Source organism: Corvus kubaryi, unplaced genomic scaffold (genome assembly GCF_017639235.1).
Source record: "Corvus kubaryi isolate FWS band 111438036 unplaced genomic scaffold, C.kubaryi_AGA036_p1.0 137, whole genome shotgun sequence".
NCBI lineage: Eukaryota > Metazoa > Chordata > Aves > Passeriformes > Corvidae > Corvus > Corvus kubaryi.
In genome coordinates this window covers 20,501,745-20,516,630 of record NW_024580671.1, presented here as the reverse complement: position 1 = coordinate 20,516,630, position 14,886 = coordinate 20,501,745, and the positions used below count along the sequence as shown (strand labels likewise).

Below are 14,886 nucleotides of genomic sequence, written 5' to 3'. Positions count from 1 at the left end.
CACAGCCCAGCTCACTGATGGGGTCTGCTGATGCTGTGGTTCAGCTGCATTCTTGTTGCCACAAGCTGTGTATGGAGTGGATATCCTGTCAGGTAGATTAATCTTTTTCTTGTTGAAGCATACCCTTTTGACTGTTAAACCACAAAGGCAGTTTGCTTTGTGTACGGGGGCTGCAGTGTGGGTTTTATATCATAAGATCATTTCTTCACTCAAAATGGTGATTGTTTGAAGTGTCTTGGGGCATGCTGAAGCAGTCGTGTATAGCACCAAATGGATCTATTTTACAAGCAAAAAGGGTTTTCTTGACTAAGGAAACATTTTTATGGTGTGTAATTTCCTTGGTAGAAAATAAAGAGCAGGTAGACAAATGAAGGAAGCTGTGTTTTGAAAAATCTGTGCAGAAAAAGGAAACTTTAGGTTTTGATTTAAATCCTATGAAATAGGAGAAGAAAAAAGGAAAAGAGAATATGACAACCCATATGAAAATTGTGGTCTAATGTCTATCTTTACCTATATCATGTTTAGTACTTTACCATGACCTTGCAATAACCCTATTTCTGGAAGTTCACTGACTTGAGGTAATTGAACCCTTAGCAAGTAAATCCTAATAACTGTATGAAGTGTGCATTTGCTTATTTCCAAAGTAATACCAGTTTACTTATATAAGCAAAGATAACCATTAAAGTAAAAATTTACAACAGATGAAGAATATCCCACAGAAGAATCAAGGCTGTGAACAAAAATCTAATTATTCATAAATAATTTTATTTAGTTTTTAAAAAAACAAATGGCTTAATAAAATAACTTGGATACGTAGCTTCAAAAACTAGAAAGTTCATTGCCATAAAAAAAATTAATTTAAAACTTACTTACAAAGTTTTACAAAAAAGCAGTGGACTTTGTGAAGATCATAGACTTTAAGACATTTTGATAAAATTTTGTGATCTCAGAAACAAAATTTAAGATAATAGAGATATTTGATTATTTTTGTGTGAAATGTATTTATTTTGAAGAACTGGATGACATATTCAGTAGCTTGTGTTGCAAGTCGATGGTTTCAGCTCATTTCCGTGTTGACTTTTGGCTGCATCTCTCACAAATTTCTGTGTTGTCAAGCACATAAACTGAATTTAAAATCAAAATTACTGAATGGACTGTTAATTCCTACAGGGCAGGGCTGAGGGTGCAGGGGAAGATTTGTGCTGCTGAAGTGGATAAACAGGATATCAGTTTTCCATGCAGCTTGTCTGACTAGGTTTAGTGAGTGTTTGCTCCATTTTTGAAAAAGATAGCTGGATTAATCAGTAAAATAATCTTGTTAGTTTGTAAACTGACAAAGATAAAGGGAACCATAGCTTGCAAGTTATCGAAGGAGGAGGGACTTGGTAGATTTTACACAGAAAGATTCTGGTTCCTGTTGGTGATCCAGTGGTGATGGTCATCTGAGGTTTCCCTGGTGAGGGCAGAGAGATGTTTGGATGGCTTGCATCTCAGAAGATCAAGGCTGATGCACTTGGGCTGTTAGCCATTGGGAAATGCTATGCATAACTCTTAAATCTGCTGGCATTCACTTTACATACCAGATACTCTGGTCTTTTAGAGGTTATGGTAAGGTTTCATTCTGCAGTTGCCCTCTTGCAAGTTCCTTCAGCCGCTGCCCTTTCCAGAGCTTTCTTCACCTCTAATGCCATATGGAACATGTTGCTCAAGAAAGCAGTGTGAGACAGCAAGTCTGAGGAGGCTGGAGTTGTTCATCAGCTACTCTTTGTTTGCTCTGGCATAAGGACTGGGCTTTTTCTTGAGTCTGATGGGGGGAAAAAAAAGGTTTTATGTCTTCTGGGAGAAAAAGCTTGAAAAAAAAGATGTTTATGAAATAAAATACAGGTGATGTGAATAATGATTCATTAATAAGTACACCCATCCTTCAAAGAAAGGCGTATTTGGTCAGAAAATGAACGATTTCTACAGTCTTGTAGAACAAGTTCTCCAAAAGCTCTCCATGCTCTTGCTTTTCTTCACTTTCTTGCAACTTCTGACTCCAGTAGTTAGCCCCTGCCTGCCATTGCTATTTGCTTTCATACACAGAATGCACTCTTGCTTCACTGTCTGGAAGTGGGCTTAACAAGTCAGTATTCTGACTGTGTTGTGTGATGGGATATATTTGTTCTCTATGCATTATTTAAATAGATTCTGAAGTCTCCTTAGGTTGACAGTAGTTAACTAGGAAGCTGTCAGAACAGAAAAGCGCATGATGCAACGTAAAAACAATAAGGTCTGAGCAAGGAAAAAGATAAATTAAACCATTCTTGTGCCTTCCTACTTCTGATGAAATTTGAGTTGACACAGAGCCCTGTCTCTGTTCACATTCATGGCTCTTGCTTCTAAGTCGCACTTGCAAACTGCAAACAAAACGATCACTGGTATGAGCAGGCTCGAGGGAGCATGACTGCAGATGTGTTCAGGTCTTTCATTCTCCTTGTGCATAGGCTAACAGCCCAGTTTTACTGGTTATAGAAGCTGCTTGCTGATGAAGCATTTTGTAGGTCATTGGCAACAAATTACTGAAGCCATCAGTGGCAGAGTAAAAAAATCACGTGTGGAAAAAACCCATCACTTCCAGAATATACTTGGGTGCACTCAGCTTTGTAGGATGGCAGCCCTTATCTGCTTGGGCTGCTCGGCAGCAGAGTGCCATAGTGACTTGGTCACTAAATGCCAAAAGTCACCAAATTTCTGTAAGAGTTCCTGGTCTTAGCTTTGTTTCTGACATAATGTTTACACAGGGTTCAGAAGGGCATTCTCAGAGGACAGTCATGCTGATTTTGTATCATGATGATTTGTGGGATCATCATGGTGGCTGAAGGAGGGCACTGGCTGTTGATAATTGCCCTGGCTGTTGTGCTGAAGGAAACTACTGTAGGGCACTAGAGTTTTAACTCAAGTTTTCCTTTGCTAAATGTAGTTAGAATTCAGTATTTCTGCTGTGAAAAAATCTCTGAGAAGAACTGAAAATCTCTCTCCATGTACTGTGTTTTGTGAAGTCTCAGTTTCCTCTGTCATCCTGTTGCTATGTTGGTGACAGATTATTTGTCACCCGTTCTTTTTCACCTGTTGCCTGAAAAGCATAGACAAATTACATTAGGTTATTAACTGCAGAAATCACGTGGTGTGTTCAACACAAAATCTCTAGAAGAACTACAGTAAGAGTTTTATATTGCATCTCTGCAAAAGACATAAGACATTGTGCTTCATGCTTTACATCCTTCCCTAAGTTGCCCACAATTGCAGCAAAAAAATCCTGTACTCTGCAGGATGGAAGGCCATGAGGGAGAGATTTTATGTTGGGAGACACTTCATGTGTGTGCTCTTTGCTATTACTCTCTGAACAGAATGGGAGTTGTTGGAACAAACACCTTTTAAACAAATTTAAAATGCCTTAGATTCAGTAAGAGTGATTTTGTGCTTGCATTTAGTATTTTTATTCGTGTTTTCATCTAAGTGGTTGAGATGATCAAGAAAGAAATACATTCCTGGAATGTATTTGGTGGTGGTGGACATCAGCTTAGTTTGGTAGAAAAAATGTAATAGCAAAAAAGCCTGTTGTAATTTATTTAGGATTAACTAATTTTGTAGCTTAGTTTTTAGCCTTAGATGGAGAGATAGGAAGACATTTTGGGCCTATGCCAGAGCATATATGCTCCATGTATGGAGCGCTGGTGTACACTGGCATATAGGGAGCTTGAACCCTCTTGTGGGGGTGCCACTGTAGTGTGCAGAAATTTAATTCACACTAAAATTTTTGATTATATTTACACAGTCTATACAGATCTTTATAAAAATAGGTTTTAATTACATTGATTTTTTAATGCCTATCTGAAAATACCATGTATGGTTTTTAGTGCTTTATCATGGTCTGATAGCCTTTATGCAGATAACTATTTGAATTAGGACAAAACCTATTCAGTACTAGTCCCTGTTTTTTTTTTTTTTTTTGTTTGGTAGGTGTTGGTTTTGGTTTGGTTTGGTTTTTGTCTTTATTTACTTGATGGTTACCTCCCTTCTGTGGCTGAAATTATAGTAATGGGATTTGCATTCACTATCCCCCTGTCCTTTCCGTCTTATATATGAATTCCCTGTAGATGTGAGCTTGGGGTTGTTTGACTTGCACAGGAGCAAGAGCTCTGTGGAGGCTGTTGCAAGTTGCAGTAGGTGTTACAAGCTGGTAGCATCTCTGCACTAGTAGGTAGTATTTCAGTGGAGGGATTCCGTGCTGTTGTTGCGTGTGGGTATTGGAGGTTTCAGGATTTGAATATTGACTGTGGTCACTTCTGCACCTGTACCACATGAAGAGTATTCCAGCAGAACACGGCCTGGTGATTACGTAGGGGATATCTTTACTATCTTTCCTTGGTCCTTCATGTCTCTGTATCTCTGAAACTGATTTTCACAGTAATGACTTCAGTAATTCCCACTTCTTAAATGTTTAGTCTCTTGCACAAGAAAGGAAGGAGAACAGGATTCTCCTGAGCCCCCAGGTCCTTCACCTCTCTTTCAGGACTGATGTGCTGGAAAAAGAGTTGTGTAAGCCCCTGCAGTCTGTCAGTGCTGCAAATCCAAGTGCTTGTGCAATGTTCCAGGTATTAGATGTAACGTTCCTGTTGGAAAATGACTGCTTTACAGAGCTGCTGCCTGCCTCTCTTCTCTCTCCTTCCCTTCCACCATGTGACCTGTGCTAGAGGAAGCTTAACAAGGAGGTTGCAGGAGAACCAGCTCCTGCTGACTGAAAACATCCAGTTTACGTATACTGAAGTTTAGTATCTTGGCCACAAGCATGATGTATGGAGTAGTAAATGTCTAATGCTTTATTTATTTTTAAGTTGGCAAATAATTTTACTTTATTACTCTCTAAAGAGTGTTTTCTGCCAGCATTTCAGTCGTTCAGCTTCTCTCAAGGAAGCAACATTTTAGGTTTTTCACAGTTTTGCTGGAGGAAATCCTTCAGTGAAACTGATGGGTTCGTAACAGGATCAAGGCACCACTTCAATTTTCTGATTATTTTGCGTAGTCACAGTAAGGAGAGAATGATAGTGATTAGCAATTGCCTACAAAAGGGTGGTGTTATAAGTCTGTGGGATTTGCCCTGTAAAGGGTCTCCAGTTCTTAAAGTGGTCACAACTGTGGCTTTATTTCATCATAGCTTGTGGATGTCTTTGCAAAACTGTTCGCTCCCTTGTGTGCCTTCCCCGTCTTACCCTCTCTCTGCCAAAAAAAGAAAAAGAGAAACAAAGAAACAGTAAAAAAAAATCTCAGCAATGGCCAAGAGTACTCTGAGGGAGGTGTTCTGTAGAAGGTTATATCAGTGACCTCCTGGTGCAGTTTGAGTGTGATGTACAACCGTGCTCCTCAGTGAGTTACTCATCTTTACGACATGTAGCCACTCAACTCACAGGAAGAAATGTTAAGCCTGCTCTAAAACAAAGTCCCTGTTTTTGGCAAGAACCAGAAGCATGGAAATGCAGGAAGATGCATTTAGCATTCAGACTCTTGTGGGAATTTAATTGGGGACAAGGAATAAGCATTGAAGCCAGTAATAATTTCTAGATTTGGAAGATGGAAATTAGGGGTAATAAATCTAAATAATGGTTAGAGGATTTTTTTCTTCCCCACAAAACTTACTATGTAAGTATTTGTTTTGCAAACGATTACAAAGAGAGAGGTATAATATTCTCCTTCAGCAGCAGAGAGAAACAACCTCCGAGCACGGCCTTTCCTGTGTGTAAACTCATTGTGTATTTTCTCTTTTGTGTTATGGACAGATATGGTCTTTCTGAGGACAGAAAGCTTGATTCTGCAGTGCCCTGATGTGTCTAGATGTAGCTAGTCAGGAGTGCTCAGTCCCTGGCAGACCCAAAAGGGGTTTATGAGTGAATCTGGCTAAGTAGTTTTCTATCTTGGGCTGTATTCAGTAATGGGACGAAAATCTTGGGTTTGGCTTTTCTGTCTCCTACTACTACCACAAACATTCTTAACTTACATCCTGAGAAAGATGAGGAAGTTTCAAATGTTAAGCTTGATGAATGAATTAAATGTTGCAAAGAACTGCAAATTTAGAGTTTTGCAGAGAATGCCATATGTACACTCCCAGATATATTGCTTTCACCACAATCAGTGATTTTTGTATAAGATTCAGGGATAGCAGACAGTTCCACTCTTGTTATTCAGTTAGAGTATAAGCCCACTGAAATTTCTTTTGACAGCCAAGAAGTGAAAGGCGCTTTTCATTGAAACATTAAGCTGTTCTCCCTCTCAAAAATGTTGGTTTAAGAGTATCAGTCATAATATTTAAGGGGATTAGTCATAATGCCCTTAAACATTTTTTATTATAATTATTAATTAAAAGAGCATGTGGCACTAAAGTATGTGGTATTCTTTCCTGCTTTCAAAGTGAATACTTAGAAGTAGATTTCCATGTTTGGTTTTTTTAAAAGAACCCTTTGCATAGCTACTAGGCGCTGCAGTGATAGTAGATACATTGCATAGAAGCTTATGACTTTATTTCTTAGAGAGAGCACCATTGTTCTTGGAAGGTGTGATTCATGTTTTTCCTCTTTTGGATCTTTGGAGGATGAAGAACATATTGGTTATTGAAGACTTGTACTGGATCTGTGTGTGCTTACAGTGTTGATATGTAAGGAAATGCAGTGTGTTGTTCAGCTGGAATGACTGTTAAGATGCAATGTAACATGATGAAGACTAGTAAAACAGGAGTCCTTCTTTCAGTACCATATTTATTGGATAGACTTTTGCAGAGGGAGGGTATGGGTACAGATTTCTCTTAAAATTAACATGAGTATTTTTACATGCACTTCTTATATGTCTCTGTGTGCATCTACATCTCTAATTCAGGGAGTTAGATTTGTTGAGCAAGTAGAGATAAGCCAAGACCAGTAGCTGCCAAGGTATCTGAATTACTCAGTTCCAGACCAGATGAATGAAAAAGGTGTTATATAGATGACTGTTAAAGCCTAATATTTGTGGATTTATACTCTGTTTTAAACAATACATCTTATTAACCCTTTAAAAAAAAACCCCGTATCATCAGTTCATGTTTTGTGTCCTAAATAGATTCCTGAATGAAATAACTAAATTAGAAGCCATTTGTATCCTACCAATGGAATTGTATATTTATTCTATTTTATATTGTGATAGTGTTTCTTCGATTTTCAAATTAGATTAAAATCCGTGAAGATTGTGACCCTAAAGTCTTGAGTACCGAGAGCAAAGGGAAGCTCAGTCCACTGACATGGAAGTAAATTTGGAGTCAAGAATAAATGAGACTATACTTCTGCTTTAAATAAAGTATAAATAGGACACTTTTAATAGAGAACACCAGTTAAAATAGCTTTAAAGTCCATGTAGCTTTATCCTGCAGTTCAGAAAGGGTTTGTTGATGCTATATAGAAGAAACTCTCGCTCCTTCTAGTTAGAGCGGCCAGGTTTTTTTAAGCATCATTACCAAGGTCTCTACTTCTTAATTTATACTTGTATTTCCTATTTTTAAATAGTTCAAGGGTTATACCTTGTAATAAAAAAAGATACTTCAATTAATCTCTAAATATTACAGTTAGTACAGTTAGACCTGACCTCAAATACCTAATTCACTTTGATAAGAATGTACTTTTCAAGAAAGAAAAGTCCCATGATCTTAGCTTGCATAAAGTTTGCTGCCTGAATCTTTCATATTTTGGTTACAAAAATGCATTTCCATATCTATGTCTTCAGTCATGAAATTTTAATAATATTTTCAAAGTTCTTCAACTTTGAAAAAAAGACTTAACAATATCTAACTTTGAAAACTTTTTTATTTTGAAGAGATAAAAAATAGCTAAGACCATTCTGTTTTCTGCAGTATTTTGGAAGCTTGCTTGTAATATTCTGCATTGAACTGGCCTGTGGTGTTTGGACCTACGAGCAGGAAATAACGGTGAGTCAGAAAAGGAGGCTGCATTTTTTCAGCAGAAGAAAACTAAGTTTTCCATTAGCTAGCTGTTTTCTAATTGCTGTAGTGTTTATCTCTGTTCATTATTCTGACAGTTTAATTTCAGGTGACTGCCTTCATTTTAAACAGAGAATTCTCCTGGGAGAGCTTGTCTGTCTGGAAGGCCCTGTCTGGGTTTCTCCTTAACCCCTCTATATTTGAGAGCCAAATCAGTCATTCCCCCTTTTAAGAACTTAATTTTATGTTAATTCTTGCTTAGGCAGGTTCTCACTGAAGTCTTTGATATTTTTGAGGATAAATCATGAACTTCAAGCTTAAATAAGGATTTTGAGAGAGGAGATGAGAGAATTTGAAAGGATTTTGCCCCAAAAGTTCTTTGTGTTTTAAAGAATGTACTACATTGTAAACAGACAGCATATTCTTTCAATAGAGGACTTGCTGTCTGCTAAATTCTGCACACTGCCTCCACAAGCTATAAATGCCAGTTTTAAGCAAAACATGTCTTGACTATAAAACACTCTCCTGTAAACTTGTGAAGAGGCTTTTATCTCTGTCTGGTTTTTATAACTGCACCAACCTTTAATTTTCAAACTGAGGACTTGTAACCATCATGTAAGAAAATAGGTAAGTGTTGAACAAATTAAACTGAAATGTAACTGCTGGCTGCTATATCCTTACATCTTGTACTGAGTGTGGTACATTTTTATGAGTAGAGGGACAAATATTTTTCTCTCAACTGCCAAGATATGCCCAATATAATGGTCTTTCCAACAGTGAATGACAATTATATTGTAGTAAGATGTGAGGGAGCTTTCTTGATATTTACACAGTACTTGGACCAAAGGAATTTCTGGCAGATTTGAAGTCTGAAGTTACATGGCAGGACTTTGCATCAGAATTCATTCCCTAGCAGCACAGATTCCAGAGAGGTGTTCTAATATAATAACAATTAAAGCTATTTCTTTGCTTTAAATGTCAGCTTCCATTGATTCATTTTGAAATTGGGAATACAGACGAGGCATTCTTCATGTTATGGGCACAGCTGCCCTCTGCAGGGGTTTTGCCAAGGATGACTGTTACAGCTAACATCCATCTTTCCACAGAAATCTTGTCAGTGGAAACCTCCTGAAATTGCATAGCCTTCACAGCTCTGGAACATGCTTTTTCAGCCTTCACTATTCAGTTAGAAACCCTGAAGTTACGCTGTGTTTTAGTCTGACCCCCAAGCTTTTGTTTATCTGCTGTTCTACTGAAACCCAAACCTGGGACAGTTTGATAAAGGCTGGCAAAGCCGTACTATATGTTATGTCACTGGTCATGCTGTTTCCCTCCAGACGAAAATACTGCTGTCCCTTCAGCCCTTTGCTAAAGTAAGCAGCACTGGATTCCATGCCTGCATCTTCTGCAGTGGGTCACAGCAAACCCAGATGCCTTTTTTCTTGCTTTTCTTTGTCTGTTTTTTTCTCTCCCTATTTATGTGCATTTTTTTTTATTCCTTATCTCCTGAAATACTGTGTTGGCTTGGGTCTTTTCGTTTTTTGTTGTTGTTGTTGTTGTATTCTCTTTCTTGATTTCTTACTATTACTCCCTTTGTCCTAACACTGCTGCTCTTTGTGTGATGGTGTGGGTTTCTTGCTGCTGAGAACCATAGGGAATGTGGCAGTCTGGAAGAGAACAGTTATTTTTCAGTGGTTCTTCCATACCTGTGCAGGTCATTCCCTAGAATGTGCTTCCTCCTACTCGATAAAGATAAGATGATTCCCTCTTACAACCATAGGGGTATCTTGATGTCATACTGGTTTCAGTGTAGCATGAAATCACATGAGCCCCTGGTGGGTTTCAGAGATCAGTTGGCATTAGTGTAGGTGGGTGTGTAGTGTAGTGTGGGTGATATTGTCAGAAATGTTACTGAGGCATAACTGCCTCTGCTGATCCAGTATGGGCATTCCTTGGTGTGTGGACAACTTGCTCTAAGAGTCCTGGCATAAACAGCTTTCCTTCCAGCTCATGATAGCTCTCAGCATGTAGTGTGCCTCATGACTAATTTATTCCACCCACAAGATTGAAAAGCCAGTGTGGGTTCTTGGTTTATTTAGGTGTTGATCAAGCTTTGATAGTCATTAGAGAAATAATAATGAGTAATTAGATCTCAGTGGCAGACTGAACTTTATAGAACTTAGGTTAAAGTCAAACCAGCATCTCTAGTTTTTGTTTGTCTACACATGAGTATTGGTATATATATTAAGATACAAATGTATCTTAATCATGTATTATTGTGCACTACCACGTATATGAGCTGACAGAAAGATATTTAGTAGGTACATCAATATACCTATTACCTGTCCAGTTTTACCTGTTGGCATTCTTGCAGCAGTCAAAACACACAGATTCTGAAATGCCTCCTTAGCTCCAGCATTCATATTGCTTTCCTACAGTGGGGTTTAGATTGTTTTGCTTTGCTTTTAATTTCCTTCTCTCACCTCTTGAGGGTTTTTTTCCCCTGCCTTCCATTGATTTCGTGAAGAAGTTGGATGTATTGTGTTGCAGGCATAACCTTGGACTGTGTTTAACTCAAGTTAATAAAAAACAGTCTAGCAAGTAGGAGCTTAATTGCAGCACTGTCAACTATTATCCAAAAAAAGCAGAGTGCTAGCTTGCAATGCAGAGGAAAGATAAATGCATTGAGTACAAAAATAAATCAATTTATTATAGTGACCAGTGTAAATGTTCGTGACAGAAATATTCTGTGATCATGCTTTTACGTATCTTTAGTACGCTACTGATAACATATTTTTCATGTGAACAATAGTGAGTTCAATGCAAAAATCTGCTAAGTGAAAGGCATGTTAAATTTCTGGGACCTTATTAATATATTGATGATATGAAGCTTTGCTAGGGCATCTAAAATGTACCATAACTTAGCAGTGGTAATGAAACGTTATCAATTGTTCCTATTTGTATTGTGGGTTCAGGCAGGCAGTGGTAGTCCCTATATTTTTGTAAAGCATCTAGCACAATGAAGACCAGCTTCCTTGGGAAGTATTGTACAAATTTTCTTTCCTTAGATAACATTTGTTGCTACTTACAGAATGCCCTTACTGTTAGCTTCAAATTAAACAGGAGAGCAAAGTCACCGCTGCTTGAGGGGCTGGGCTCCCCTCCCATTCAAGTGACAGCTGATACTGCAGTTGTGGTTTCTTTTACCTTGACTGTTAAGGCTGATGGAAACAAGGCAAAACTCAGCATGGATGGTATGTGCTCCTAGAATGGTGACTGCAGTCTTCAGATCCTTGTTTTGTTTTGGCACACTGAAATTTGTGCTGCTGAATTGAAGTGAGGTTTTGATCTTTACTCATAACTTCACTGTATGTCAGGTGCCACAGCGCTTGCCTCTGCAATAAATTGCTAACTGAGGTGTTGTATTCAGACAATGGAGTGCACCAGCACCTCACTTCTGAGTTGTCACATTTGTAAGAAAAATCTTTCAGAATCCTTTCAGAAGAAAAATTTTCACAAGGCTGTGAGTGTGTTTGGGAAAAAAAGGTCATTTGGCCTTGTCTACTCTTCCTTGTTACAGTTTTTGAGCAAGTTACTGAAATGGAGCACATTCAGGATACCTGCATGCAGGACTCCAGACAAAGCCAGAAAATGGCTGAAAAAACTCCTGGGGTAGAATTCATCTCAATTAATTTTATATATGTAGAAATTAGACATTTAAATCAAAGTTCTTCACCTTAGTGAAGTGGATTTCAGACTTAAAGAGAATGATTCATCTGCTCTGTTTAAGTTATTTATCTTGAGATGAATTTCCCCATTTGGCTGCCTGTTTATTTCTATTATCTAAGACAACACCATGGGAATATCTAAAATGGGTCAAACAGATACCATCCCTGATAACTTGGATGGAACTCAGTCCAAGTTTTATGCCAGGTAAACAATCTGGTAATGATACAAATAAATTGTACCAAATCATCCCATAATCTCTCCAAAATGTAACTGCTTTTCAGTTTACATTAATTTGTAAGCAAAGGAAACAAATAACTTTTCCTTGATATTTTAAGAAGGTCTTGTAAAGTATTAGTATCATAAAAATTGCAACACTTGGTTTCCTGTTTTATTTGTATACAAAGTTATTTTAGTCATTGCACTGGAAAGATCTCAGTATAGATGGAACCTGTGGGTTTGGAGCCACAAGCCTTCTGATCCATTGTGTGAGTCACCTGTCTCTCCTTGCTCCAGGTTCCAGTGCAGTGGTCCGATATGATCACACTGAAAGCCAGGATGACCAATTATGGCCTACCTAGGTACCAGTGGCTGACCCATGCTTGGAATTTCTTCCAGAGGGAGGTAAGATGACAGTTAATTCATGAACTAAAGTAATACCTGCTCAGTGAGTGTTATTTATCTGCTAAGGAAAAAGGTTTGGTTTTAAGTGAATAGGCAAATAAATGCAAGTTCATTTGGTATGAAACACTGTGTAGTGATGCTGTCTTTTGACATCACTTGGTATCCAATTCTTTAGTTTGTAGGCCCTAAAGGTAATTAAACACCAAAACCAGAATGTTAATAAATTCATTTAAATTGCTAACATTCTCATATCCTTTTTCAGTAAGGTTAGGACACCATTACCTTTTAGGATTACTATAATGTTGAAGGATATGATATATATAAAATTAAAAATCTGCAGGTAAAGTAAAATGAATGTGTCTATATGTTGTTTTAATATTAAACTGTGCTCCCCTTCCCATAGGCTCTGTTAGTTTCCTTTCATGGAGCTGTCATGGTTAAGATATGTTTAGCTGGAAAGGAATGGGAAAGGAAGTTTCCAAAAAGATGCCAACACTGTCTCTTTGGCCGAGGTTTGTGAAAGTGATGAGGGTTTTTATTTCCTTTGACTGGGGGGTGGGAAACAAACCAAAAAGCTTCCTTGTATTCACAGCTTTGCCCTCTAGCCTACTAAAATTCAGAACTGTTTTTATAGAATGAAGTATTATGTTACAGAAACATGAAATTGCCCAAGGTAAAACCCATTAACTCCAAATATAACTCACGTGCAGGAACAGAACTCTTTAAATGCCTGTCATTGTGCTGCCCTTGTTGAAATGTTGAAATCTATCATTGTTGTACAGATTTCCTGTTTATTTAAACATTTCCTGGCAGCACTTGGTTAGTCTGTATTTATACTAAAACCTGAAAGAAAGAGGTTACACACCAGCACTGTCTCCCCCCCCCCCCCCCCCCCCCCCAGTTCCCTGCTCTGGCCATACGACTGCTCTGTGAAACTGAGTAATTCTTCATATGCAGGTAGAGTGTTTATGTCTGTTCTGTACCTGAGATAATATAATCAAGTGGTCTCAATCAGTTTTCATTGAACAGAGCTGGTACTGTATCCTGGTTTAAATGTATAGGTTGATTAAATTAAATACTGCCTCTTATCCTCCTAGTTGTTGTAGTTTCATCATAATGGCTGGTTAAAATATGAATATTAATAGTAAAACTTCAACTAAGCCTTAATTTTTCTAGGGAAGAAGAACTTCCTTTTAGTTGTTAGAAGAAGTTTTAGAAGTTAGATTTTCCATATGGCATCTGTGACCGTGATGAATGATTTGGAGAACTGAGAAAGCTCTTTTACAGTTTCTACTTAATTGGTGGACTCTCATTCATACTCCATCTACTTATAGTTCAGATGCTGGATGTATGAGCCTGGTATGTGCTTTATGTCTGAATAAGCACTTTACTTGTGGCCCTTCTTCAGTCAGCAGAATTGTAATTACAATTCTGTTACCAGAGATTCAGCCCTGATCAGCTTGGTATTCTTTCTTCTGTATCTTTTAACAGCTGAGATAGATGGGAAATGTGTTCTCCCCCAGTCCTCTTGCTGGTTTAATATCAGAGTTGTGACCATGCTAAGAAAGATGGAAAGGGTCAGCTGAAGTCAGGAAGCAAGAACTGGGCTGGGGAAGAAAAGATACAAGAGTAAGAAAAGGATATTTAATGAGATGGTCTTTGCAATTGCAATGAGAAGCCAAAGCTTGAGCTTTCCATAAAGTCCAGCGGGGGGAGGATTTTGACTGAGTAACAAACCACTAAAAACTGAGACATGAGAGCTGTGGTAAAGAAGGAAGAAGTGAGATTTTTAAGAGGACTGATGAATTAAAGGCACAGTGTGTGCCAACATGTCTGGGCACTGATCTGCGTGATGGTGAACAATGAGTGGTGTGGAATACAGGACTCTGGCTCTGAAGCGGGTTAAGAGGGGCAAATATGTTCCAAGCTTGTGGATCAAAGGAACCAGGGAATGACTTACACTCAGGCTGGTCCTGGAGGACATCCAGGCAGAAAAAAGTAGCATCTTGTTTCTGCAGCAAAGCGTGTTTTCAGTCATGTCAAGTCCACATCCAGTGCCAAACCAAATCTAATGTAGCAGCTTCATCCCTTTTCTATGTGAAAGCAGCTGCTAATGTGGTAGACTGGTCATTTGGCTTTAAATCTCAGGGTGTGCTTTGCAGAGGAGGTTGTTAGTCCTGGTGGGTTTTATAGCCAATTACAGCTCATCTGCTTTGCAGCCAAACTTCTTTTTTTTAAGGTTGATTCTGTTGCAGTATTTATTTTAATGTGATACCCCTTCCTTCCCGTTTCAGTTTTCCTTTCAGCGTTTGTGATTTCTATACATTTTTGCTTACTCTTTTAACTTTTTTTTTCTATATTCAGGTAAATCTGTGCTTTTCTGTTTTCAACAAATATGTCTGTAGTTGTAGCCTTGCCAGAATAGTCCACTAGTAAGACCTTTTTCAGCTACTCCTTTTAGCCACCAGTATACTTGTTCATTAGTCCCCATTTTGACATGAAATTGTGTTAGTTCCCTATAGTAAGGACAGGAGAATTCC

General features: G+C 38.2%; 1 protein-coding gene across 3 annotated transcripts in view; it reads left to right on the top strand.

Moving 5' to 3' along the window:
* The window catches only part of TSPAN12 (tetraspanin 12), a 46,927-nt gene that overhangs the window by 24,724 nt on the left and 7,317 nt on the right, over positions 1–14,886 (top strand). For 2 of the 3 annotated variants that reach the window (XM_042018107.1, XM_042018106.1), the window contains exons 5-6: positions 7,910–7,984; positions 12,239–12,346. In XM_042018107.1, the coding sequence (XP_041874041.1) occupies positions 7,910–7,984; positions 12,239–12,346 (183 nt within the window). The remainder of the gene's footprint in view (positions 1–7,909; positions 7,985–12,238; positions 12,347–14,886) is intronic. The other variant, XM_042018108.1, reaches the window with a different exon arrangement.